Source organism: Rhinatrema bivittatum, chromosome 19 (assembly GCF_901001135.1).
Source record: "Rhinatrema bivittatum chromosome 19, aRhiBiv1.1, whole genome shotgun sequence".
In the NCBI taxonomy this organism is placed as follows: Eukaryota; Metazoa; Chordata; class Amphibia; order Gymnophiona; family Rhinatrematidae; genus Rhinatrema; species Rhinatrema bivittatum.
The window spans coordinates 4,834,102-4,858,480 of record NC_042633.1 but is presented as its reverse complement, the minus strand read 5'-3'; the positions used below and the strand labels follow the sequence as shown (position 1 = coordinate 4,858,480).

At 43.1% G+C, this 24,379-nt stretch overlaps 1 protein-coding gene across 1 annotated transcript; it reads left to right on the top strand.

Moving 5' to 3' along the window:
• Positions 1 to 12,655: 12,655 nt before the first annotated feature.
• On the top strand, positions 12,656 to 23,330 carry LOC115081075 (vomeronasal type-2 receptor 26-like). The gene is made up of 5 exons (XM_029585587.1): positions 12,656 to 12,910; positions 13,202 to 14,026; positions 17,185 to 17,409; positions 20,356 to 20,479; positions 22,420 to 23,330. Exons 1-5 carry the CDS (start codon positions 12,656 to 12,658, stop codon positions 23,328 to 23,330), a joined length of 2,340 nt encoding a protein of 779 aa, XP_029441447.1.
• Positions 23,331 to 24,379: the final 1,049 nt, after the last annotated feature.

Below are 24,379 nucleotides of genomic sequence, written 5' to 3'. Positions count from 1 at the left end.
TTGGACATATGGACATATGAACTTAAACTTTTGCTCTGCACATCCCTACACCTGGTCACACTTTTTGAGAGGCCTGTACTAGGACTGTGGGACACTCCATTAAACTAACTGGTAGCAGATTTTAACAAATTTAAGAATGCTTTTTTCCATGTCCATGCACAATTAAACTGTAAAATTTGTTTCCAGAAAATGTGGTCAAGTCTAGTAATATACTTGAGTTAAGAAAAGATTTGATGAAGTGTAACCTTGCAATACATAGAGAAATATGACTGTTGTATTGCTAGGATCAATGGGGTAGATTTTCAAAGGGTTACGCACGTAACCCCCAAAAAGCTGCCCCTGTGCGCGCCGAGCCTATCTTGCATGTATGTCCCGGGGCTTTCAGAAATGGGTGGTCCAGGGGCGGGTCCGGGGGCGTGGCGGCGGGCCGGGGGCGGGTCCAGGGGCGTTCCCGAGTCCTCCGGCACTGTGGCCATGCCGGAGGTTCGCGCGCCGGCCACCGGCCAGTGCACGCAAGTTACGCCTGCCTCGGGAAGGCGTAACTTTTGAAACAAAGGTAGGCAGGGGGATTTAGTTAGGGATGGGGGGTGGGTTAGATAGGGGAAGGGATGGGGAGGAGTGGTTGATTTCGGAGCGGCCCTGGAGGGAATGGAGGCAGCCTACACGACTTGGCATGTGCAAGTTGCACAATTGTGTACCCCCTTGCACGCGCTGACCCTGGATTTTATAACATGCGTGCGGCAGCGCGTGCATGTTATAAAATCGGGCATAGATTTGTTTGCGCCGGGTTGCGTGAACAAATCTGCACCCGCGCGCAGGTTTGAAAATCTGTCCCAAAATGTATAATTCTCAGGACCTAAAAGCACTTTCAGTTTCAGTCACAAACCTAGCATTAGGAATGAGCAATTATTTATAAACAAATGGTAATCCAAACCAAAAGGGTTGTTTTTGTTTCAATTCATTTTACCCTGATAAAATGCTCAATCCCATCAAAAACTGCAAACATTTGGGGTTTTTATTTTTGGAAAATATTTCACCCTACCTGCAAACACTGTAGCAAGGATTTTAACTGGAACTAGAGAGCATATCTTACCTATACTTTTAAGAAGCTTTTAAAAACTTATTTCAAGAGGTATTTGCAAATTGTTAATTAGTTTTTATTTCAAATGAACTCACCCAAATCACAAGGTACCTGGAAGATTTGGTAGGCCAGACTGACAAACTGAAGGATAGCAAATCACCTGGACCAGATGGTATACACCCTGGGGCTCTGAAAGAACTCAAAAATTAAATTTCAGACCTAGTACAAGAAGTTTGCACCCTGACTTAAAATCATCCATTGTATCTGAAGACTGGAAGGTGGCAATGTAACCCCAATATCTAAAAATTGCTCCACAGTTGATCTGGGAAACTATAGACTGGTGAGCCTGACTTCAGAGCTGGGAAAAGTCATGGAAAGTTGGAAACTGTTATAAAGAATAAAATCACAGAACATATAGAAAGACTTGGTTTAATGGGATACAGCCAGCATAGATTTACCCAAGGGAAGGCTTTCCTCATAAATCTGCTACATTTTTTGAAGGTGTGAATAAACATGTGGATAAAGGTGAACCGGTAGATATCGTGTATTTGGATTTTTAGAAGGCATTTGACAAAGTCCCGCATGAGAGACTTCTAAGAAAACTTAAAAGTCATGGGATAGGAGGCGATGTCATTTTGTGGATTACAAGCTGGTTAAAAGACAGGTAACAGAGAGTAGGATTAAATGGTCAGTTTTCACAGTAGAAAAAGGTAAACAGTGAAGTTCCTCAGGGATCTGTACTTGGACCGGTGCTTTTTAATATATTTATAAATGATCTGGAAAGGAATACAATGAGTGAGGTGATCAAATTTGCAGACGACACACAATTATTCAGAGTAGTTAAATCACAAGCAGATTGTGATAAATTGCAGGAAGACCTTGCGAGACTGGAAGATTGGGTGTCGATATGGCAGATAAAATATAATGTGGATAAGTTGATGTATATAGGGAAAAATAACCCTTGCTGTAGTTACATGGTGTTAGGTTCCATATTAGGAGTTACCACCCAGGAAAACGATCTAGGCATCATAGTTGATATTACATTGAAATCGTCGGCTCATTGTGCTGTGGTGGTCAAAAAAGCAAACAGAATGTTAGGAATTATTAGGAAGAGAATGGAAATAAAACAGAGGATGTCATATATCGCCCTATACCTAACCTACCACTCATCGCCAAGATCATTGGTTGTCCACTCACAACTCACTGATCACCTAGAAAAGAAAAACATCTTATACCCTGCGCAGTTTGGTTTCAGGAAACACCTCAGCACTGAAACACTTCTCCTCTCACTAAACGACACCATGCTCAGAGGCTTCGACAATGGGCAAAACTACCTACTTATCCTCTTAGATCTACCAGCAACATTCGACACAGTAAACCACACAATTCTTCTTGACCGCCTATCAGAAATAGGGTTAACTGAAATAACTCTGCGCTGGTTTTCATCTTACTTATCTAACAGAAGCTACCAAGTATGAATTAACAATACTCTATCTGAAAAAATAAACCTAAACACTAAAGTTCCCCAAGGCTCCGCCCTATCTGTGATGCTCTTTAACATTTACTTACTGACAATATGTCATTTTCTAGCTGGACTTAGCCTGACTCACTTCCTCTATGCAGACGGCATACAAATACTAATCCCAATTCAAAATACATTGGACAAAACCTACAAGAAAACAGCTATGTACCTATCTGTAATCAAACAACTGCTAACTCACATGAAACTCATAATACACATTAGAGATGTGAATCGTGTGCCAGATCGTCTTAACGATCAGATTCGGCTGGGGGGGGGGGGGAAATCTGATCGTTAAGATATGTGAATTGGAATCATTTCCGATTCCAATTCACATCGCTAATTTATTTTTTTAGGGAGGCCCGCGCCGCTAAAAAAAAAAAAACCCACCCGACCCGTGCCGCTAAAAACAAAAAACCCACCCGACCCTTTAAATCGACCCCCCCAAAACCTTTTAAAATTTACCTGGTGGTCCAGGGGGGCCTCGGGGAGAGATCCAGGGGGGGCCTCGGGGAGAGGAGAGATCCAGGGGGGCCTCGGGGAGAGATTTCCCGTTCCCAGGCATCAACTGTTCTAAAAAAAAATGGCACTGATGCCCCTTTGCCCTTACCATGTGACAGGGTATCCGTGCCATTGGACGGCCCCTGTCACATGGTAGGAGCACTGGATGGCTGGCGCCTGTCACATGGTAGGAGCACTGGATGGCTGGCGCCATCTTTGAAGATGGCGCCGGCCATCTTTACTCATCAGCCCCTATTGTATTTTTTTTTAGAACAGGTGATGCCTGGGAACGGGAAATCTCTCCCCGAGGCCCCCCTGGATCTCTGCCCTAGGCCCCCTGAGGCCCCCTGGACCACCAGGTAGATTTTAAAAGGTTTTGGGGGGGTCGATTTAAAGGGTCGGGTGGGGTTTTTTTATCGGGCCATCGGCGCCATTTTAATTAGTGGCAGCCAAAATGGCGCCCCGACCCTTTAAAACCAATTCCTTACCCTCCCCCACCCTCCCGAACCCCCCCAAAATGTTAAATTACCTGGTGGTCCAGTGGGGGGGGGGGTCCCGGCGCGATCTCCCACTCTCGGGCCATCGGCGCCATTTTAATTAGTGGCAGCCAAAATGGTGCCCCGACCCTTTAAAACCAATTCCTTACCCTCCCCCACCCTCCCGAACCCCCCCAAAATGTTAAATTACCTGGTGGTCCAGTGGGGGGGGGTCCCGGCGCGATCTCCCGCTCTCGGGCCATCGGCGCCATTTTAATTAGTGGCAGCCAAAATGGCGCCGATGGCCCGAGAGCGGGAGATCGCGCCGGGACCCCCCCCCCCCCACTGGACCACCAGGTAATTTAACATTTTGGGGGGTTCGGGAGGGTGGGGGAGGGTAAGGAATTGGTTTTAAAGGGTCGGGGTGGGTTTAGGGGTTGTTTTGGTGTGCCGGTTTTCCCGCCCTCCCCCAAATAATTCCTGTGCCCTATTTAACGATACAATACAAATGCCCCTGACGATAAATCGGGGGCATTTGTATTGTATCGTGCACTCTAACGATTTAGGACGATTTTAAAATTATCTGACGATAATTTTAATCGTTCAAAAACGATTCACATCCCTAATAAACATCGAAAAGACCGAAATAATAATTCTGGAAAGGAAAACAAGCTCATCACATCCACCACCCCTCAATCTTGAGAATCAAATGGCAGCAATCTCTCCAGCCACACATACATACAACTTAGGAGTCATCATTGACAGTGAATTATCCTTCAAGAATCACATCACAACTAAAATAAAGGAGGGATATCACAAATTATTAACATTGAGACATTTAAAACCATTTCAAACCCCAGATGATTTCAGAACAGTACTACAACTACTCATTTTATCCAACCTCGATTATTGCAACTCCCTATTACTTGGACTACCACTTTCCAATATTTGGCCACTCCAAATCTTACAAAATACAGCTGCCAGAATGCTAACACAAAGGCCTCTTGACAATTCCCTCTGTTCGAACAGCACAACTCACGTCAGTCCGAGAAAGAGTAATCTCTCTCGCTAGCCCCAAACTATGGAACACACTTCCGACTGACCTAAGACTACAACCCAACTTATAAACATTCAAGAAAGAACTGAAAACCTGGCTGTTCACCAAAGCCTACCAAGACACGCAATGACAACCATACATCCTCCTCACAACATACCTCCTTAATGGACCTCAATATTCTCATATCCCTCAGCCCTGATATCTTTTATACTTACTCTTATCAAATTTTATCATAATTGTACCCTTCTAACTTTAACTGTTATCTTACTTTTATTATGATCACTGTATTACTTCATTAAAATGTTCTGCACTGATTGAAACTTGTAAACTGTTATGATGGTGAAACCGAATGACGGTATATAAAACTCGATAAATAAATACATAAATAAATAAATAAATGATAATGCCTCTGTATCGCTCTATGGTTAGACCGCACCTTAATACTGTGTGCAATTCTGGTCACTGCATCTCAAAAAAGATATAGTTGCACTGGAGAAAGTACAGAGAAAGGCAACCAAAATGATAAAGAGTATGGAACAGCTCCTTTATGAAGAAAGGCTAAAGAACTTAGGGCTGTTCAGCTTGGAGAAGAGGTGGTTGAGGGGGGATATGATAGAGGTCTACAAAATAATAAAAGGTCTTGAATGAGTAAATGTGAAATGGTTATTTACTCTTTTCGAAAATACAAGTACTAAAGTTAATAAATAAATAAATAAATAAATACTAAGGGCAATCCATGAAGTTAGCAAGTAGCACATTTAAAACAAATCAGAGAACATTCTTTTTCACTGAACGCACAATTAAAATCTGGAGTTCATTGCCAGAGGATATGGTTAAGACAGTTAGTGTAGCTGGGTTTAAAAAATGATTAAATAAGTTCCTGGAGAAGTCCATAAACTGCTATTAATCAATAGGGAATAGCCACCGATTGTTGCCGGCATTAGTAGCATGGGATTTATTTAATGTTTGGGAACTTGCCAAGTACTTGTGACTCGGATTGGCCACTGTTGGAAACAGGATACTGAGCTTGATTGATCCTATGTCTGAACCAGTATGGCATATCTTATGTTCTTATGTTATGTTATTTCCATTGTACACTACTGCATTGTTTAAATAATGCCTCATGTTATTCTTATGTTTTATTGTTTATTATATGATTTAATGTTTTCTATGTTGTCTTATTTTTTTTGTTGTTTTATATTTATATGCCTGTATTTTATACCACTGGAATCCACCTAGAATAGATCCTGGTAGTGGGTGGAATACAAATTATAGCAAACAAGCAAATAAATAAATAAATAGTTAAATAAATAAATAAATAAAATACTTCCATCTCTTCATTGGCTCCCAATAGCATATAAATCATGCTATTTCCAGTTATTTATATAATGCCCCTCCAAATATAGATTGGGCTGGTTTACAATTAAATCATGCATAATGCTTTATCACAAAAACATAAAACGATACATATAGGGGCAGATTTTCAAAGGATTTATGCGCGTAGGGAGGTTACACGTGCCGGGCCTATTTTCAAAAGGCCCAGCGGCGCGCGTAAAGCCCCGGGACACGTAAGTCCCGGGGCTTGCAAAAAGGGGCGGGGCATGGGCGGTCCGGGGCGGTCTAGGGGCAGGGCCAGAGGCCTCCATATGGCCGCTATACTGGAGGATCGCGTGCCGGCAGTCGGCTGGCAGGTGTAACTTCTGAGATAAAGCTACGGGGGGGGGGGGGGGGGTTTCTGGGCTGGGGGGTGGGACAGGTAGGGGAAGGTGGGGGGGGGGGGGGTGAAGGAAAGTTCCCTCCGAGAGCGCTCTGATGCACGCTGCACATGTTATAAAATTGGGCATACATTTGCCAGGTAGCACACTCAAATGTACGCCGCGCACGTACCTTTTAAAATTTGCCCCGTAGAGCACTGTAAAGCAAGTGAAAATTAGTGCAGATTCACTTGGTATCAAAAGCAGCCTTGAAAAGCCAAGTTTTCAGGGTATTTTTTTTAAGATCTTAGATTCCGTCATTATTCTTAATGCCTCTGGCATTGAATTTCAGTGTCTTGAACCAGCATTGGATATGGCTCTGTCTCTTACTTCCCCCAAATGGGCTTGATGTATTGAGGGGACTTCTAGCGGTCCTTTGTCCACGGATCTTAAATTCCGATGTGGAACATACATGTGAAGGGACGCACCTAGCAAAACAGTATCAGGGTTGACAATGATCTCGTGAATTAATGTCAAAATGCTATACCGAATATGATATTGAATTGAGAGCCAATATAAGGTGGAAAGGGCAGGCGTTTTATGATCATGTTTTTTCTTCTTTGATAATACCCATACTGGTGAGTTCTGTAACATCTGTAGTGATGTCAGGATGCTAGGTGGGAGACCCAGGAAAAGGGAATTTCAGTAGTCGATATTTGAGAAAATAAGAAGTAAAATTTAAGACCCGTGCACATGCGCACATGTGTGTGCATTTCCCAGTTGACTGCACACATGTGCAGTTTCATATTGACTGCACACATGTGCACATGAATGCCGTCTCGAGCACATAAGTCGGGCAGTTTTAGAAGGTACACGCTGCGATGCAAAAGGCCTTTTGACCAGTTCACTCCCAGTTCATCCCAGTAAAAGGAGAGGACTTCCTAAATCACTTAGCTAACTTGCCTCCCTTTTAACCTATTAGCTCCGAGCCCTAAAACCTCGCTGACTAGCCCCATCACGGGATTCTGTGCATAACTGCTTACATGCTTACTTTATGGTGCAGGGCCCGGCTACACGCGTAAGTACCGATTTTTACGCGTGCCGGGCATTTACAATTCGGCCATTAGAGTTCTCTGCTGGCACAATATTCTTTCTAGCCTGAAGGGCTGGGTCTTACAAAGACTGCACTAGAACCTACCGATCTGCTTGGATTTCACACTTCACTTGACCAGTGGCTGTTTTGTTTTTCCCCTCCTGCATACAGTGGAAGTCAGGAATCTATGCTGGGTTTAAAACTTCATTTCCTCAATAAAACTGTTTCTGAAGCAATCCTTTTGAGTTTTTTCCTAAATCAGACCCTGGAAAATATATACAAAAATTATTGTCTGCAAAGTGACACCTGCTCCGAAGCAGGGCACAATTTATATGTGATAACTAACGTTCATACTCTTTAAAATAAAAAAAAAGCATGCGTGTTAAGTCACTGCAGCAGCCAGAGTGCCCCTCCTCAGTGCGCACAAACATACTCATGAAACCGGGGACACGCGAGGCCTTTCATGTGTCCATGATTGCTTTTAAAACGCCACGGACATACCTAAAGCAGGGTTTAATGTCTGCAAGTTGCTTTGAAAGTCAAGCCCAAAATCTCTGGATCCTCATCATCTCCAAATATCAACTTGAACTCTTTCCAAATATCAGTGGTAGACGTATTCCTTGGTGAACGCAAATAGTTCATCTTCCTATTTATAACAGAGCAAGAAGAAAAGTACAGAACCTGAAATTAAAACAAATTTGCATGCTTACACCTGTAGGTCCCAGAGGACACGTCAGGCTGTATTTATTAACCAGGACCCATTATTATAGGTCACGCATCTTCTCATCATTTAATGAGTGTAGGAATGCTCCTGAGTACCATTTTGTTTAATTGTAGCTGAACCACTGCAGGGTCAGTGAAACAGCCCCCAGGCAGAGAAGATATAAACTCACTGCCTCCAAACACAGATGTGTTGCACAGAATCCTCTTTTCTCCACAGTTCAAACCATGTTTCTGTTAAATTTCTCTTCTCCTTTGTTCATTAGGATCCCGCTCTCTGTGGTGGATGTTCTATAGCTATTTCATTGTCACGTCTCTTGCTTCACTTTATGTTTTTCATCTTTTTTTAACCTTTCCTTGTCTCTTCTCTTTAGATTTCATATGGTGTGTCTGATTTCTCTTTGCTTATGTTTATGTGCCACTTTTCTTAATTACCTTCTCTTTTTCTTTGTATCTTCTGTGCATCCTGTAATGAAACCAGGGCCTTTGTGAATGAGGGCAAGGAAATGAGACCTTTAGATTGGCTGAATCTTCTTCTGCTTGCTGCTGCCATGGGAAAAGCCGCAGTCCCAGGATGCAAGCTGGAGCTCCAGAAGATGACCCCATTCACCATGGATGGAGACTTTGTCCTTGGAGTGATTGCTTTGGCTCATTCTAGGGTGGTTTTCCCAGTCCTTGACTTCAGAGAGACCCCCAAGCCAGCACACTGTGAGGGGTAAGACACCCCCACATGGAAAATTAATATTTTTAGTTTGATTGCTAACCAGGAAAGAGACCTGGTATTTAGTTGGTAAAAAACTGGAGCCCAGGTCACAAAGTCAAGCAGCTTATTACTATAAATATCATCAGATGATTTTTAATTTGGTTGTGTTTAGGTTAGTTATTTATTTATTTATTTATTTATTTATTTATTTATTTATTTATGTATTTGAAAACTCTTCTATACCGTCATTAAGTTGGATAACCATCACGACGGTTTACAGAAAGGCACGATAAAGAAAATTATAAGTGGTATAGATTACAAATTAAACATGTGCCATCATAGTATGGTAACATATTTTAGTATGATAAACTATGTGTTTAAGTTAAGCCTATATGTTGGTTAGTAAACTGTTAAGCGGCTCATATCTAACATTAATATGCATTTGTAGGTTAGAAACAACAACTACTTGCTTGGTGCATCCTTATCTCTCTTATACTAGTTATGGCAATATCTGACACAGATATTTGCAGAGATAACTGTCAGAGAAGTTTTCAGTTTTATAGTAGGTGGCTAGCTGTTTGGTGAGTATCACATGTGTTGATGGTATTCATTCGTATTATGCTTAGGTATTTGATGAACCATTCTCCCAGAAGAAGCCCAGAATTGGGTGTAATGAGGGGTCCTTGTTGGAGTGGTTCTATGAAGTGGGGTGTCTCTTGGAAGTATGATGGGACATTGCATTGAAGAGTGAAATATAAAGTGAAAGTGAATTGAAGATACTTCGTGGGACAGTTCAAAGGGATTAGAGATTTCCATTATTGACTGGAGTTATAGAGTTATAGATGTGATTATGCTCTTATGCGTTGAGGTTTTGTAATATGTTAGAGTGATTTTATTGTAATTGTGTTGAGTAGGGATGGTATGAGCTTGTATGATTGTTAGATATGCATTTGTTACGTATGCATTTGAAGATGGATGGATTATGAATTATAATGGGGGTTTCAATATGTTTTGTAAAAGAATATTTGGGCATTGTACCTGCTTTGTTAGTATATGATAGATGTTACATGGTATGTTTTGAATCAAGTTTATTAAATTAAGTGTATTAAAATTTATATAATTCTTTACAAAAAATACATATGTGATGAATTTGGAGGCTCCCTCATTGGAGTTTCTGAATATCTAACACAACCAGATAATTCATTGAGCGTGATTTAGAATTATCACATTGCCTCTCCATTTTTTGCTTGCATATAATACTTCAAATTTCACCTACTTTTTGGGAGGCTCAATCTGTAACAGAAGATTGTATCATCAAGTCTACACTATTGACATGTGTTGTTTTCCTAAAACACACTGCAGTAAATATTCAGCCACTGAGCAGCTTGTTAAGATAGCCAGATACACATATCCGGCTAACTTAACCGGGATCTTCAGCAGTGCAGCCATGCTGCTGAATATACCTGGATAAGTTAGAGTCAGCCGGATATATGGTATCCAGTCTACTTTAGACCTACCCAATGACATGTCTAGAGTTAGCCTGTTAACTTAACCAGCTAGAATTTAGTTGGATAAGCCTTTTAAATATGCAGCTAAGCCAGTTAGATGGATAAGATTCCTGTTATCCATCTAAATGGCTTTTGAATGTGTAGCCCACTATTGTGGATAAAAGTGCATTCTTTGTAATACATTGCACATACTACTACTCCCTATCAGTATTAAAGCACTAACTAGACATACACAAGTATATTAGAGCAAAAGAGATGATATTCAGAAGGAATTAGGTGAAAAGATCTTCCTGAAAAAAGCTCTAGGCACTTATTTTCACTTGATTCCTATATTAAGACACCTAAAGGCACATTTTAAAAGCCCTGTGCACACCAAAGCTGGGAGGTACACGTACATTCTAAAAAAGCATTATTAACAAAAAAAAAATATTCATTCTGTAATCCAGCAAGTTTTCAGACACTTCATATTAACTAGAACAGCCAAGGACCCGATTTTGTGCTGGTGAAAATTTGAAATGCTTGCACAATCCATGTACATGATCACAACAGTTTCCAAATGAAAAGAAGAAGACAAAAAGAGTGTCCTGCTTTAAGCGAAATCTTGCATGTGGCCATGCCCAGTGGCTGACAGCAGGGTTGTAGCCTCACCTCTGTGGACAGAATGACTGGGCAGACTGAATAGGCCAGATTTTGTTTTCTGCCACCATCTACTGTGTTACTATATTACAATGTAATCGATCATCAATTAAACCAGTTCTTAGTCTGGACCGGACTGGTGCTTCCTATGTTCTTATTTACGCACATGTGAAACCTCTATAATAAGACCACATGCCAATGAAATATCCAGTCCAGCTTGATTTTTATACAATGGTTTTATAGTTATTGGAAAGGAGGGAGGCATATTCTAAATTGGGCTGTTGTTTTTGCAACTTTTAAATACATTTTAAGGCTTTTACCACTGACTACTTTTTTTCCCCTTAAGAATTTTGTCTATAGCTTCAACATATTATTCTGGCAGTGTTTAGATTAACAGCTTGGGAAGTTTTTGTTTTATATGTTTTTAATTTCATTGTTTTTATTTTGTTATGATGTTTTATTCCATTGAGAAGGATTTCTTGCTTTGTTTATTGAGTTACAATGTTTTTTTTAGTAGTCTGAAATGCATTATGTCTGTGTCACGGTGTACTGCCGGTGTTATAACACCTGGAACCAGAGCGGGCCTAGATGCTGGTGAGATTGGCTTGTGTGGTACCAACATCAGAATCTTCTGCCTAAACTTGCCACCTTCCCCTCAGGTGCCCACTAAAAAAGATAAGACTTGGAGCAGACACAAGACAAACAATAAGGCGAGAAAAGCCGTCAATTACTTTATTATTGATATATTTATTTATTTATAACCTTATATTCCTCAGCTTCCAAGCACGTGGTGCTCAATGCGGATCACAAAGCTAAAATACATCTAATAAAAATCACATGTAAACATTTACATATAATCTTTCAAAACGCACATAAACAAACAGAAACACTGGCTGAACATATTATCCAAATTGCCTTAACACTTTCCAAATAGGGCCACAAACAAGTAAGCAACAGGATAGGACCCCCAGACGAAGAAGGCCACAGCTAAGGAAAAAGGAGATAAAAGAAACAAAGCAGAAGGCCACAGATTAGGGCCTCATGTCACTCAGAGGACCACAACTAGTACCAAAGTTAGACCTAAGCTGAGGTGAGTTGCAAGATGAGAGGCAGGCTTTCAACTGTGGCAATGCCACCAACAGAACTTTAAAGCCAAAGAGCTTGGAGGACTACACTGCAGATAAATATAGCTTATTGAGTGCCCCCTGCTGGCAGGAGGCAAGAACTGCCCATAGATTCTCACTGGGTTTTTTTTTTAACTCTTTATTTAACAAGATATAACCAACTTACAAGTCCAGCAAAGTTACACAGCTTTTCTTAAAGTATCAGACAACCGCAACAAAAGGTTCACGGTTCAGGCAGATACAGGCATGGAGTGACCATAATATTGATGATATACAGTCCAAATATTGTCATATTTAAAAGACTTATCCTTTAAATCATAGCAAAACCTCTCAAGATCAGCCACATTGTGCACCTGTGCCCTCCAGTGATAGATCCTCACTGATGATTTGATTTATTTTTATTTGTGAACCACTTTCAGCCTTTCCAGATAAGGCAGGATAAAAATTATAATAAATAACTAAATGGCAAAATAATATGATGACAGCAGGCTGTTTATTCCCAACAGATTTCACATCCGGTATTACCGTGATATATTGGCCATCATGTTTGCCATTGAAGAAATTAACCAGAACCAGCATCTCCTGTCAAACCATACCCTGGGCATCCGTTTCATGGACTCCTGTTTTTCAGAGGTAGTCGCTCTCCAGGACACTCTCCTGCTGCTGTCTGGTGGGAACCAAACATTCCCGAATTATAATTGTGAGGCTCACCTGACTCTGGCAGGAATGATTGGGGAGCTCTACTCTTCAGTGTCTGAGGTCATGGCCAGGATACTAGGAATCTACAGGATCCCACAGGTATGAAATTTCTCTGACTATGTTTCTGTCAAAGAGCCATTGAGTTACCAGTCTATTCCATCTCCTCTTCACTGTCTGTTATTCTCTCATTGCATTCATGGACTTCCAGTTCCTTCTTTTCCTAGGGAAACTGTAGCTAGAAGTCCATAGATCTAAGGAGACAAAATCCCAGGCAGGCTCCAATGAAATGAAAACTCTTAAAACACTCTCTCCATCGCTCACCCAAGTTAGTGGAATATGTTATGGTCTCTAGATATATGTGAGAGAGATGATGGAAATCTTTCTTTTCAGATCAGCATTTCAGCACAGCACCCAATGCTGAGTGATAAAATCCAGTTCCCATCTTTCCTACGCACATTCCCTGCAGCCAACCTGCTGCCCCAGGCAATTGCCCAGCTGCTCCACCACTTCAACTGGACATGGGTGGGGATCTTGTTTTCCAATGCAGATATTACCAGCCTGCAAAGTCAGAAATTACGGCAGCAGGTGGTGGAGAATGGTGGTTGTGTGGCTTTTCTGGAGAAGATTGATGATCGCTACCCAAGTGTCAGGCTAGTGAAAGTGGCAGAGGTGATTTTTCAATCCTCAGCGAGTGTGATTGTGTGCCTCTGCTATGAAATGCAACTCAAGCCTATACTGGAATTCCTCTCCTTCCGGGACATCACTGCAAATGTCTGGGTCTTCTCATCTTCGTTTGCCATCAATCCTGATATGTTCACCAAAGAGTCCTGGAGGCTGCTCAATGGCAGCCTGGTGTTTACTGGATCTACTGGTGACATCCCCCACTTCACTAATTTCTTATACAATATTTGGCCTTCTGCATACCCACAGAACATCTTCACCAAGCTCTTCTGGGAAAAGGCATTTGGTTGTCAATGGAAGGGACAGAACTGGACTCATGTGGTATCGGGAGAAGATATCATCCCATGCACAGGTGAAGAGGACCTCAAAGCACTTGACCCAGCGATCTTTCAGTTGAATGATTTAAGTGCTTCCTATCATGCTTACCTGGCTGTTTATGCTTATGCACATGCTCTGCAGAACTTGATTTCGATTGGACCCATGGAAAACTATTTTGTAACAGACTCCAACATTCATAATATCAAACCATGGCAGGTATTAATAATAATAATTGGCTTTTTATAATGCCTAAAGCAAACAAGATCCTGATGATGTTTAAACTTTAGAAGTTAGGAATATATATGCAGATGGTTTTGACAATACAATACTGGTTTCTTCACTGTATGAAAGTTTTCAAAGGCCAGGGAAGAAGGCATAAAATGACAATTTAATTATGAAATTATAGATTGGTAATACTGGCGAAATGCACTTGGTTAAGATCTTCCAGAGGATCACTGGCAGACATGCAGGGTGGAATTATCACACAGGGAGGCTGCATGATTCGAACTGAAGCACAAGGGGAATAAGTGACTTTTCTAAGGTCACACACATCCCGGTCAGATCTTGAGCAATTTGGTACTCGGGGAGGGTGATAGACCATACAAGGCTCCATGACCTCTCTGGGCTCCTGCACTGGGAGCTAAATATTTACTTTTTTAAGGCCCATAGATTTTATTACACTCACAACAGTCCAGCAGAATCACAAAGAACACCACTCAGACTCCAAATGTGTTTAAAATAAATCCTTTACAGTAACTGATGGCTACATTTAGACTGACTCAGAAAGAGTTAAAGGCAAAAAGAAAGGAAACGTTTAGTACACCTGCTTAACAATGCTCCTAGGAACTGGTTTGGAAATCAAGTAGAAATGTTATCCCAACATGCTTCGGAGAATTCTCAGGCAAGAATCTGGGAACTGGAGCTAAGCACCACAGCAGTTCCCAAGCACAAAGGTAAACAATTAACAGAGGTGCAGTGCAGTGCAGACTGCTGAGAACTGATAAGGGGGGCATCACTCCTGCCTCCTGTCCCAACTAGTTGCTAGTTTTTTTTGCAAATCGTTTTTCCGTACGGAAAATGGCGCCGGCCATACGGTGTATGGCCGGCGCCATTTTCCTTTCCGTACGGCGCCATTTTGCGCAAAATGGCGCCGGCCATACGGCAACACGATTCGACTGCAGGAGGTCGTTCCGGACCCCCGCTGGACTTTTGGCAAGTCTTGTGGGGGTCAGGAGGCCCCGCCAAGCTGGCCAAAAGTCCCTGGGGGTCCAGCGGGGGTCCGGGAGCGATCTCCTACGCTCCTGACGTTGGGGGACAAAAAACAAAATGGCGCCGGCGCTACCTTTGACCTGTCATATGACAGGGCAAAGGTAGCGCCGGCGCCATTTCTACAACTCACCGGAGGTCCGAGAGTAAAGGATCACAGCGGGACCCTTCCTCTGGACCCCAGGTAATTTAAGGCATTTTGGGGGGGTTCGGGAGGGTGGGGGATTTATTTTAAAGGGTCGGGGTGGGTTTTAGGGTTGTTTTAGTGTGCCGGTTTTCCCGCCCTCCCCCTTCCCCCGATTTACGATTTTTTTGACGATAAATCGGGGGAATTGTTATTGTATCGCGGCTCTAACGATTTTTGACGATTTAAAATATATCGGACGATATTTTAAATCGTCAAAAAACGATTCACATCCCTAATGAACAACATACAACAAAGGTTTTCACAATAGCCTTGCAGGGTTACAAATGACAACCCCTCTCTTATAACTGGGTTAGAGATGTCATGAAAACTGTCAGTTAAAAGCTCCCCTCGCCAGAGGTCCCTTTGTTTTGCCACAAAAAGGGCTTCATCAGGAGCAGAAGATCCAAGGCAGCAATCAGACAGACTGTAAGCAAAACATCACAACAGTCAAACCAATACTGTACTGTACTGCATCTCTTTCATAAAAACAAAAGCTGCTTACCTGCCGCTAAATAACTGACACTTCAAGTCATCAATAATTTGTGCTCAAGCATGGGCAAATTCACAGTCTGTGTTCTGCATTGCATATCAATAGCGCACATGAGCCTGCCTCCCATCTCTTCCTCCTTGTTCTCTTCTTTCTCCATCTTGACATCATTCCTCATAGGCTTCCTATCTCATCCCTCCACATTAAATATACATTACCTTGACTAACCCTCCAGTTCTCTTGCTTTCTATCCCATCTGCACCATTCCTTTTTTCTCTTCCCCAATATCTATCAAAACTTCATTACCCCACATTCCACAACATCTGACCTCTGTTCCCCAGCAAGTCACCCTGCCTCATATCCCTTCCCCACCTCTTCCACTCACCTTCTTCAGCATCTGCCTCCTGATTTTACCCCCTCCTTCTCCAGTATCCATCCCACTGCATTCATTCCCCCCATCCTCTTAGCACAGAGGCCACCACATTTTCTTCCCTCCTCTCTCTTTACCTGGAGGCAAGAGACACAGAGATCACATTTGACCCCCTATCAAGGCAGGCCACAGGACAGTTTACTCAGCTGAATGGCTACAGGCACGAGCAAACGTAGAAGAATGCTGGTCAGGAGAGCAAATTTGGTCTTTGCTTTGCCCCCCTCCATCTACTCTCTCTCCCCCCCCCCCCCCACACACACAACAGAATTGCAGAAGAAGGATCGTAGAACTCACTCGGGTTCAACAGATTGGCTGTAGGAGGCAGGTGGGTGGAATGACTCTCTGGAATGGTTGCAGGACATCATGAAATGAAACTAGAAAGTAGTCAGATCCTGATGTACTTCTAGATAAAGAAGTTGTGTTTTTAATTAAAGTTGTGGTTGGCCACACTCCCATGCAGCTTAAAAGGAATATTGCTGAACACATAGGTGTGTCCGGACTCTCTGTACCCATGTCCACTTCTCCCCCTCCCACCCTACAATATATTTTTAGAGTGGAAGTGCTCTCATGAAGTAGAGGAAGAGGAAGGCCAAACATAGGAACAAAGATCAAAGCATTTTCTCATCATCCCTATGGCCAGTGCTTACTGTCCTCTGAAAGGAGAAGGAGGAGATGAAGATAGGATTACCATCTCTCCCAGGTCAGTCTGAACAGGCTGATTCAGTCCTAGCTCAGCTCAATTGCAGAGAAATTAGATTTATAACTTCAGGCATGCAATGTGACATAACCAGGAATGGATCAATCTGCTTGGGTTGATCTGGGTGAGACTGCAACTCTTGATGGATGGCCTAGGGAACTGGAGGCATAACAGAGGGAAAGTGGACATCTGGTGGGGTAGGAGCAGATGTGATTGTCCATAGGGAAATCCATAAAGGTAGAATACATTTGCAGAGATTATCTACCTATTCAGCATAATGATTTTTTTTCACTACTGAATTCTACAGGTCCTCCATTATCTGAAGGTTGTGCATTTCACAACAGAGTCCAAAGAGAAAGTCTACTTTGATGAGAATGGAGATGTTCCTGCTGTCTTTGACATCTTGAATATCCAGATACACCCGGATGACAACACCCAAGTAATAAAAGTGGGAAGATATGATTCCAGGGAGACTCCAGGGGATGAAATAAGTCTGAACACCACTGCCATCATATGGACCCAAAATAACCAGGTGAGAATCATGATAGCAATGTGTTGATGATGGTAGAAAAAGACCAATTGGTTTGTGCATCTAATGGTATATCCCAGCTGTCAACTGTTGACGTTTGACTGTTTGATGGATAATGACCTTTTTCTAAGTCAGTTTTTTGTTGACTTCATCTTTGGTTCTCTGCCCTCATGGGTAGATGACTATACAAGTTCCCATCTCAGACCTCCTTCAACAATACTCGCCTAGAAGAACTGGAACTCACTTCCTCCATCGAGATCCAAGGCATTCTTCGGAAAATGAAACCATCCTCTCACCCATCGGATCACATCCCCACGAAACTGCTTCTATCAATTCCTGACTCCATCTCCAAATCCCTGTCAGACATCATAAATTGCTCAATAACACAAGGATCTTACCCAGATGACCTCAAACTGGCCTCTCTCAAACCACTACTCAAGAAACCAAATCTGGATCCCAATGACCCAAACAACTACCGACCGATCGCTAACCTCCCCTTCATAGCCAAGATCATGGAGAAACTGGTGAACACCCGACTCTCAAACTATATTGAAGAAAATAATCTCCTATTCCCATCACAATACGGATTCCGCAAAACACGAAACACGGAGTCCCTCCTCATTTCCATGACAGATTACCTCATCCTGGGCCTTGATAAAGGACAAGCCTTCCTTCTGATCCTACTGGACCTTTCGTCAGCCTTTGACACCGTTAATCATTCCCTTCTCATTAACCAGTTAGCCTCCATAGGGATATCAGGCACAGCACTCTCTTGGTTCATATCCTTTCTCAGCAATAGAGGATACAAGGTCAAGATACAGAACAAAGAATCCTCACAACACCCCTCATCAGTTGGAGTCCCACAGGGGTCTTCCCTGTCACCTACTTTATTTAACTTATACCTTCTACCATTATGCCAACTTCTCACCGACCTCAACCTCAAACATTTCCTCTATGCGGATGATATCCAGGTCCTGATCCCCATCAAGGATTCCTTCGCTAAAACCCTGGCTTTCTGGGATACATGCCTCCAAAAAATTAAACTCCTTCTCACCAGCCTAAACCTGGTACTAAATTCTTGCAAAACAGAACTACTGCTCATCGCCCCAGAGAACAGCACCATCGCCTCTACTCAGCAAGCCACGCCAACAATCACACAAGTGAGAGACCTAGGAGTCCTAATTGATAATCGCCTGAATTTCAAAGCCACCATCAACAAAACCACCAAAGACTGTTTCTACCAACTACAAGTGCTGAAAAGAACTAGACCTCTTTTCCACGCCCAAGACTTCAGAACCATTCTGCAAGCAATCATATTCTCAAAATTAGACTATTGTAACACCATCCTACTTGGCCTTCCTGCTTCTTACACCAAACCACTTCAGATGGTGCAAAATGCAGCTGCTCGAATTCTGAAAAATACCAGGAGAAGGGATCATATAACCCCCATACTAAAGAGCCTCCACTGGTTACCTATCCACTTTAGAATAATATACAAGGCCATTCTTACCACATACAAAAACATCCATCTACTGGCTCCCATTGACCTACAGATCCCTCTCCAACTACATAAATCGACAAGACCGACAAGAGACGCTTACAAGGGAACACTACAGGTACCGCGGTCCAAATCTACCAGACACAGCACGCTAAGGGATCGGGCGTTCTCTACAGCCAGTCCAACATTATGGAACTCCATCCCCCCTAATCTCAGACTGGAACCATGCTTATCAACCTTCAAAAAAAGACTAAAGACCTGGATATTCTTACAAGCATTCCCGGACTCCAATTGATTTAACACCTCAACGTCATCCCTCAACTCCATCCACTATCGTTAGCCTATTTTGAATTAATAATCTGTCCTTTCTCTTCCTTCTTCGCCAAGTTCTAGTCTCCCTGTTAAATGTAACTGCCTTTTTCCGCACCATTGTTATAGTTAATGTTTTACTTTGCACCCCTGTTCTATGTGAACCAGCATGATGTGATTGCTATCTCGAATGCCGGTATATAAAAATCCGAAATAAATAAATATAAATAAAAAATCCTATCCCCACCCTCATGTTCCAACAGTTCATCTTCCATGCTCTGTACCCTCACCTTCCACCTATCACCTTCTATCTTACTCTCTCCCTTATCTTCCATCCAACACCCATCACCTTCCAACCCCTCAACTTCCACATTCCCCCTCCCAAACATCTCACCTAGGGCTATGGTAAAGACAGTAAATATATTTTAACTTTTAACCCCCATCACAATCTGCACTTCCCTCCCTCACCTTTCCCATACCTCCTTAACCTTTCAAGCTGTAAACTTTCATCCACCACTTCTATACTTCCCCCTCCTAACTCTCACCCTTCAACCCCCATGACCTTCTATTCTTCTCCCTTTTCTCTCTTCCCTTCCTCTTTTTACCTTCCCTTCCTCCCTGTCCTCATTTCCTCACAGCCCAACAGGAAAGAGAACAGAACCAATGGCCAGAGCTTCTAGATTCATCTTGTCAACAGCTGTTCTCTCTTCTGTGCAGATGCATTGTTTCAACCAAACTGCACAGGAAGGAGAGGAGCTGCTTCCAAGAGGAGAATGTCAGGAGCACCAGACGTCCTGTGTGTTGGGATGCAAGATAAGTGGGGATCAGAAAAGCTTATTTTCATCTCTGAAGCATGGTCCATTTAGGGAGAGGAAGCAGAAGTGACAGGAAGGAAGCCAGCATTACCTGCCCATAGGCTCAGCAGGCAAGCAACTGCTCTGACCCTGGGGCTTTAGCAAATCCTCTGCACTGTGGGCAGAATCAGGAAAGAAAGTGTCAGCTCTTTTTTCAGCTGCGTTGGCGGGATTTACCAGTCCCCCCTAGTAGCACCCTGAACAACAGTAAAAGTGGCACACCCCAAAAGCTGACCTTAGCAGCAGATAATGACCATGATAATGTTTTAATCATTTTATAATCCACAGACTCCTCGCTCTGTCTGCAGTGAGAGCTGCTCTGTTGGATATAGGAAATCTGCCAGAATGGGACAGCCCGCCTGCTGTTTTGACTGTGTCCCTTGCTCCATTGGAAAAATTGCCAATGAAACAGGTGAGCAACTTCTTGTCCTTCTGTGCGATAATGTGAATTTCTAACATGCCAACGCTTTAATTTACCAAGACTATGACGCAGCACTTCCCGGACTTGACATGAATAAGTTTGGCTGATTCATTTGGGTTCCATAATAGCTAAGTTTGTCCATGATCCAGTCCTCATTTATGACCATTGCATGCTAGGAATTTCAGTTCCATGGAAGATCCATCGTTACAATGGGGCGGATTTTAAAAGGCGCGCGAATAGCCTACTTTTGTTTGCGCTCCAGGCGCAAACAAAAGTACTCTGGATTTTAGTAGATACGTGCGGAGCCGCGCGTATCTGCTAAAAACCTGGATCGGCGCGTGCAAGGCTATCGATTTTGTATAGCCGGCGCGCGCCGAGCCGCGCAGCCTACCCCCGTTCCCTCCAAGGCCGCTCCGAAATCGGAGCGGCCTCGGAGGGAACTTTCCTTTGCCCTCCCCTCCCCTCACCTTCCCCTCCCTTCCCCTACCTAACCCACCCACCCGGCCCTGTCTAAAACCCCCCCTTACCTTTGTCGGGGGATTTACGCCTCCCGGAGGGAGGCGTAAATCCCCGCGCGCGAGCGGGCCTCCTGCGCGCCGGGCCGCGACCTGGGGGCGGGTACGGAGGGCGCGGCCATGCCCCCAGACCGCCCCGGGCCGTAGCCACGCCCCCGTACCCGCCCCCAAAATGCTTCCGACACACCCCCGAAACGCCGCGACGACCGGGCCCGCCCCCCGACACGCCCCCGACACGCCCCCCTCGGAGAACCCCGGGACTTACGCGAGTCCCGGGGCTCTGCGCGCGCCGGGAGGCCTATGTAAAATAGGCTTCCCGGCGCGCAGGGCCCTGCTCGCGTAAATCCGCCCGGTTTTGGGCGGATTTACGCGAGCAGGGCTCTGAAAATCCGCCCCAAAGTGAAAAGAACCTGTCTCCAATGACATTGTAGAATTGGGTTTCTTCCCTAGTAGTTTACAACATGAACCTTGTTGGTGACCCTAATTGCTCATTGAAACCCAAGTCTCTCTGTTTCTGAACAGACCCCATCCATAAATAGTTCCAACCATCAGGAGAGCCAGAATCAGAAATGTTGGAAGAGACAACACTGAGCATTTAGTTCTCAATTTTCTGTTTTATTAATCTGACTCAAGTTCCTACAACTCAGCTTCTATGGTCCTTTATTGTATAATAGGGCATCTCTGCAGGCTGGGTTACTTTTATTAATCCAACATAAGAAATACGCTGATATGATGGAAGGACTCATCATTTTGGTATTTGTGCAAGAATATCTCAGGATAACTTTTATATACTTTCAAAAAAAAAGCATCTTAATAACTTTGATACAAATAGTGAATGAAATCCTGAGTTACAAGGCAATGTTTACTATTTAATGCCATTAAAATCTTGATTTTAAGGTTATATAATATTTGTGTGGCTTCTAGGCATGATATTACAATTCATATTGGACATGGGGAGGGTAACTTTCAAACAGCCTGCATAGGCTAAAATCTGTGGATACTTTTTATGCACCTAAATCCAATTTAAAGATTCATTGGTGCACAAAGAACCCCAATGCAGCATAGTGCAAATTTTTACCTGTTTGAGATCCAGGGTAACTTTGTTTATATGGATTGACATGTATATTTAAAAAATCAAAAGTATGCATATAAATCTTGACTCCTCCCAAAATCCACCCCAAGAACACCTATAAAAAATGAATGTAAAAGTTTCAGTGAAATGATGTTCCATGCATTCTTTTATGTGCATACTCCTCAGGGCTCTTTCCAAAGATATATTTATGTGCAGAAAATTGTATTTTATGCTCAAAAGAGCCTTTCATAATTACTATCTAAGAGATTTGTAAAGATATTACATAGATTGACAGATTGTGTCCATAGCCTGGGCTTGTAACTGGGGTTTTTCCTTGCTTTCAGATACAACTGAGTGTTGGAAGTGTCCAGAAGATCAATGGCCCAATGAGAGTAGAGAAAAGTGCCTTCCAAAAGTCATCGAATTTTTGTCCTTCCACGAACCCTTGGGAGCAGCTTTGGCTGTTATTGCTGTCATGTTATCTTTGATCACCATCCTTATCCTCTTCATCTTCTGTCTGTTCCAGGACACACCTATTGTCAGAGCAAATAATCGGGGCCTCAGCTACCTTCTCCTCGGCAGCCTCACACTCTGCTTCCTCTGCTCTTTAACGTTTGTTGGATTTCCCATGAAGCTCAATTGCATGATCCGCCAGCCCGCTTTTGGATTCATCTTCACTATTAGTGTCTCTTGCATATTGGCAAAAACAGTTACGGTGATCATTGCCTTCAAGGCTGTCAACCCTCGGAATCAGCTCCGAAAATGGGTTGGGCCAAAGATTCCTAACTTTATCCTTATTTTCTGCTCCCTCATCCAACTGGTTATCTGCACAATTTGGATTGCTAGCTACCCTTCCTTTCCTGAGAACAACACCAGATCTGAAAGTGAGAAAATAATAGTTGAGTGCAATGATGGGTTGACCCTACTCTTCTACTGTATGCTGGGATATATGGGCTTCCTGGCCATCATTAGCTTCATTGTGGCCTTCCTGGCTAGGACATTACCTGACAGCTTCAATGAGGCCAAGTTTATCACCTTCAGCATGCTGGTCTTTGTGAGTGTATGGCTGTCTTTCATTCCCGCCTACCTCAGCACTCAGGGCAAGTACATGGTTGCAGTGGAGATCTTCACAATCTTGTCCTCTGGTGCAGGGTTACTCTTCCTAATCTTTCTTCCAAAGTGTTACATTATTCTCATAAGACCAGAGATGAACACCAAGGAACAATTAGTAGGAAAAAATACAACACATAAGTAAAATCTAAGTAAACATCCAGAAACAGTGTTACCAAACCTTTCACCTCTAGGACAGGATAGTTCAGTAGATTATGCACAGGAACACAGAACCCTTTTCATCTAGTACTTGTAAAGAGTATCCTCCATGGAGATAGGGTTCTGAACTAAACAGCAGAGACAAAATTGCATTTGGTTTCGAAGAACAATTTGATGGAACCTGCACAGAGAAGTGGTTATAACCCTAACAGCAGTGGTTCCGCTACAATTGGCCTTTCAAGTCTAGTGCTGGTCTTATATGAATATAAAGAAAGATGATGAGTTCTAAAACGATCCACCAGTGAAGGAGGTGGAGGCCAGAAGTTTAACAGTTTATCATCAGACTTGTGACTGATATAGAGGTTGGTGCTGGGGGAGGGGTTGGAAATATGGTGTTAGGCTGAGCATAAGAATAAATATGTTCATCTATACCCAAAGAGGAAGATTTGTAACTATACACAGCGGCAGCACTAGAAGCAAAATTGCACTCAGCTGTATTACCCTGGAGTGGCCTGGAGCAGGTGAGTTTAATCCTCGCACCGGGAAGGGATCTTTTTGGGTATAGAGAGCAGGATGGGTGTGTCCAGGAGGGTGAGAGTGCAGCTGGGCCTATTGGTTCTCAGGGAGGGGGAAGGGGGAAGGTCTGAAAGGAGGGAACGATTTTCAGGATGTTTATGGCAAACAATATGGGGTGGTGTTGAGGAGGCCTGACCTTCGGTTTGCCATGTCTAAACTAACATAGGAGGGGTTTAGGGGGGTGGGAGCATGGTCCGGCAAGACCATATATTGCATTAGGTTGGGGAACGGAGAAAAGAGGGCAGCATGCCCTATTATTTCTTTTTCACATTGGGACAGTGCTTCTTAAATGGGTATCTTCTGAAGATATCCAGTTAAACCAGATTAACACTAGTTAACTGGTCACTCATAGCAGGAAACCTTTAGACCTGCTGCAGTGCAGGCCTAAGGTTATCAGTCTAACTTAGCCAGATATAACTGAAATTCAGCTAAGTTAGCTGAATAACTTTGTCCCAGTCT

Coding starts and splice junctions, on each gene's coding strand:
- LOC115081075 (XM_029585587.1), top strand. CDS start 12,656: ATGTTTGCCATTGAAGAAATTAACCAGAACCAGCATCTCCTGTCAAAC. Junction 12,911..13,201: donor GAATCTACAGGATCCCACAG/GTATGAAATTTC, acceptor CTTTCTTTTCAG/ATCAGCATTTCAGCACAGCA. Junction 20,480..22,419: donor AAAAATTGCCAATGAAACAG/GTGAGCAACTTC, acceptor CCTTGCTTTCAG/ATACAACTGAGTGTTGGAAG.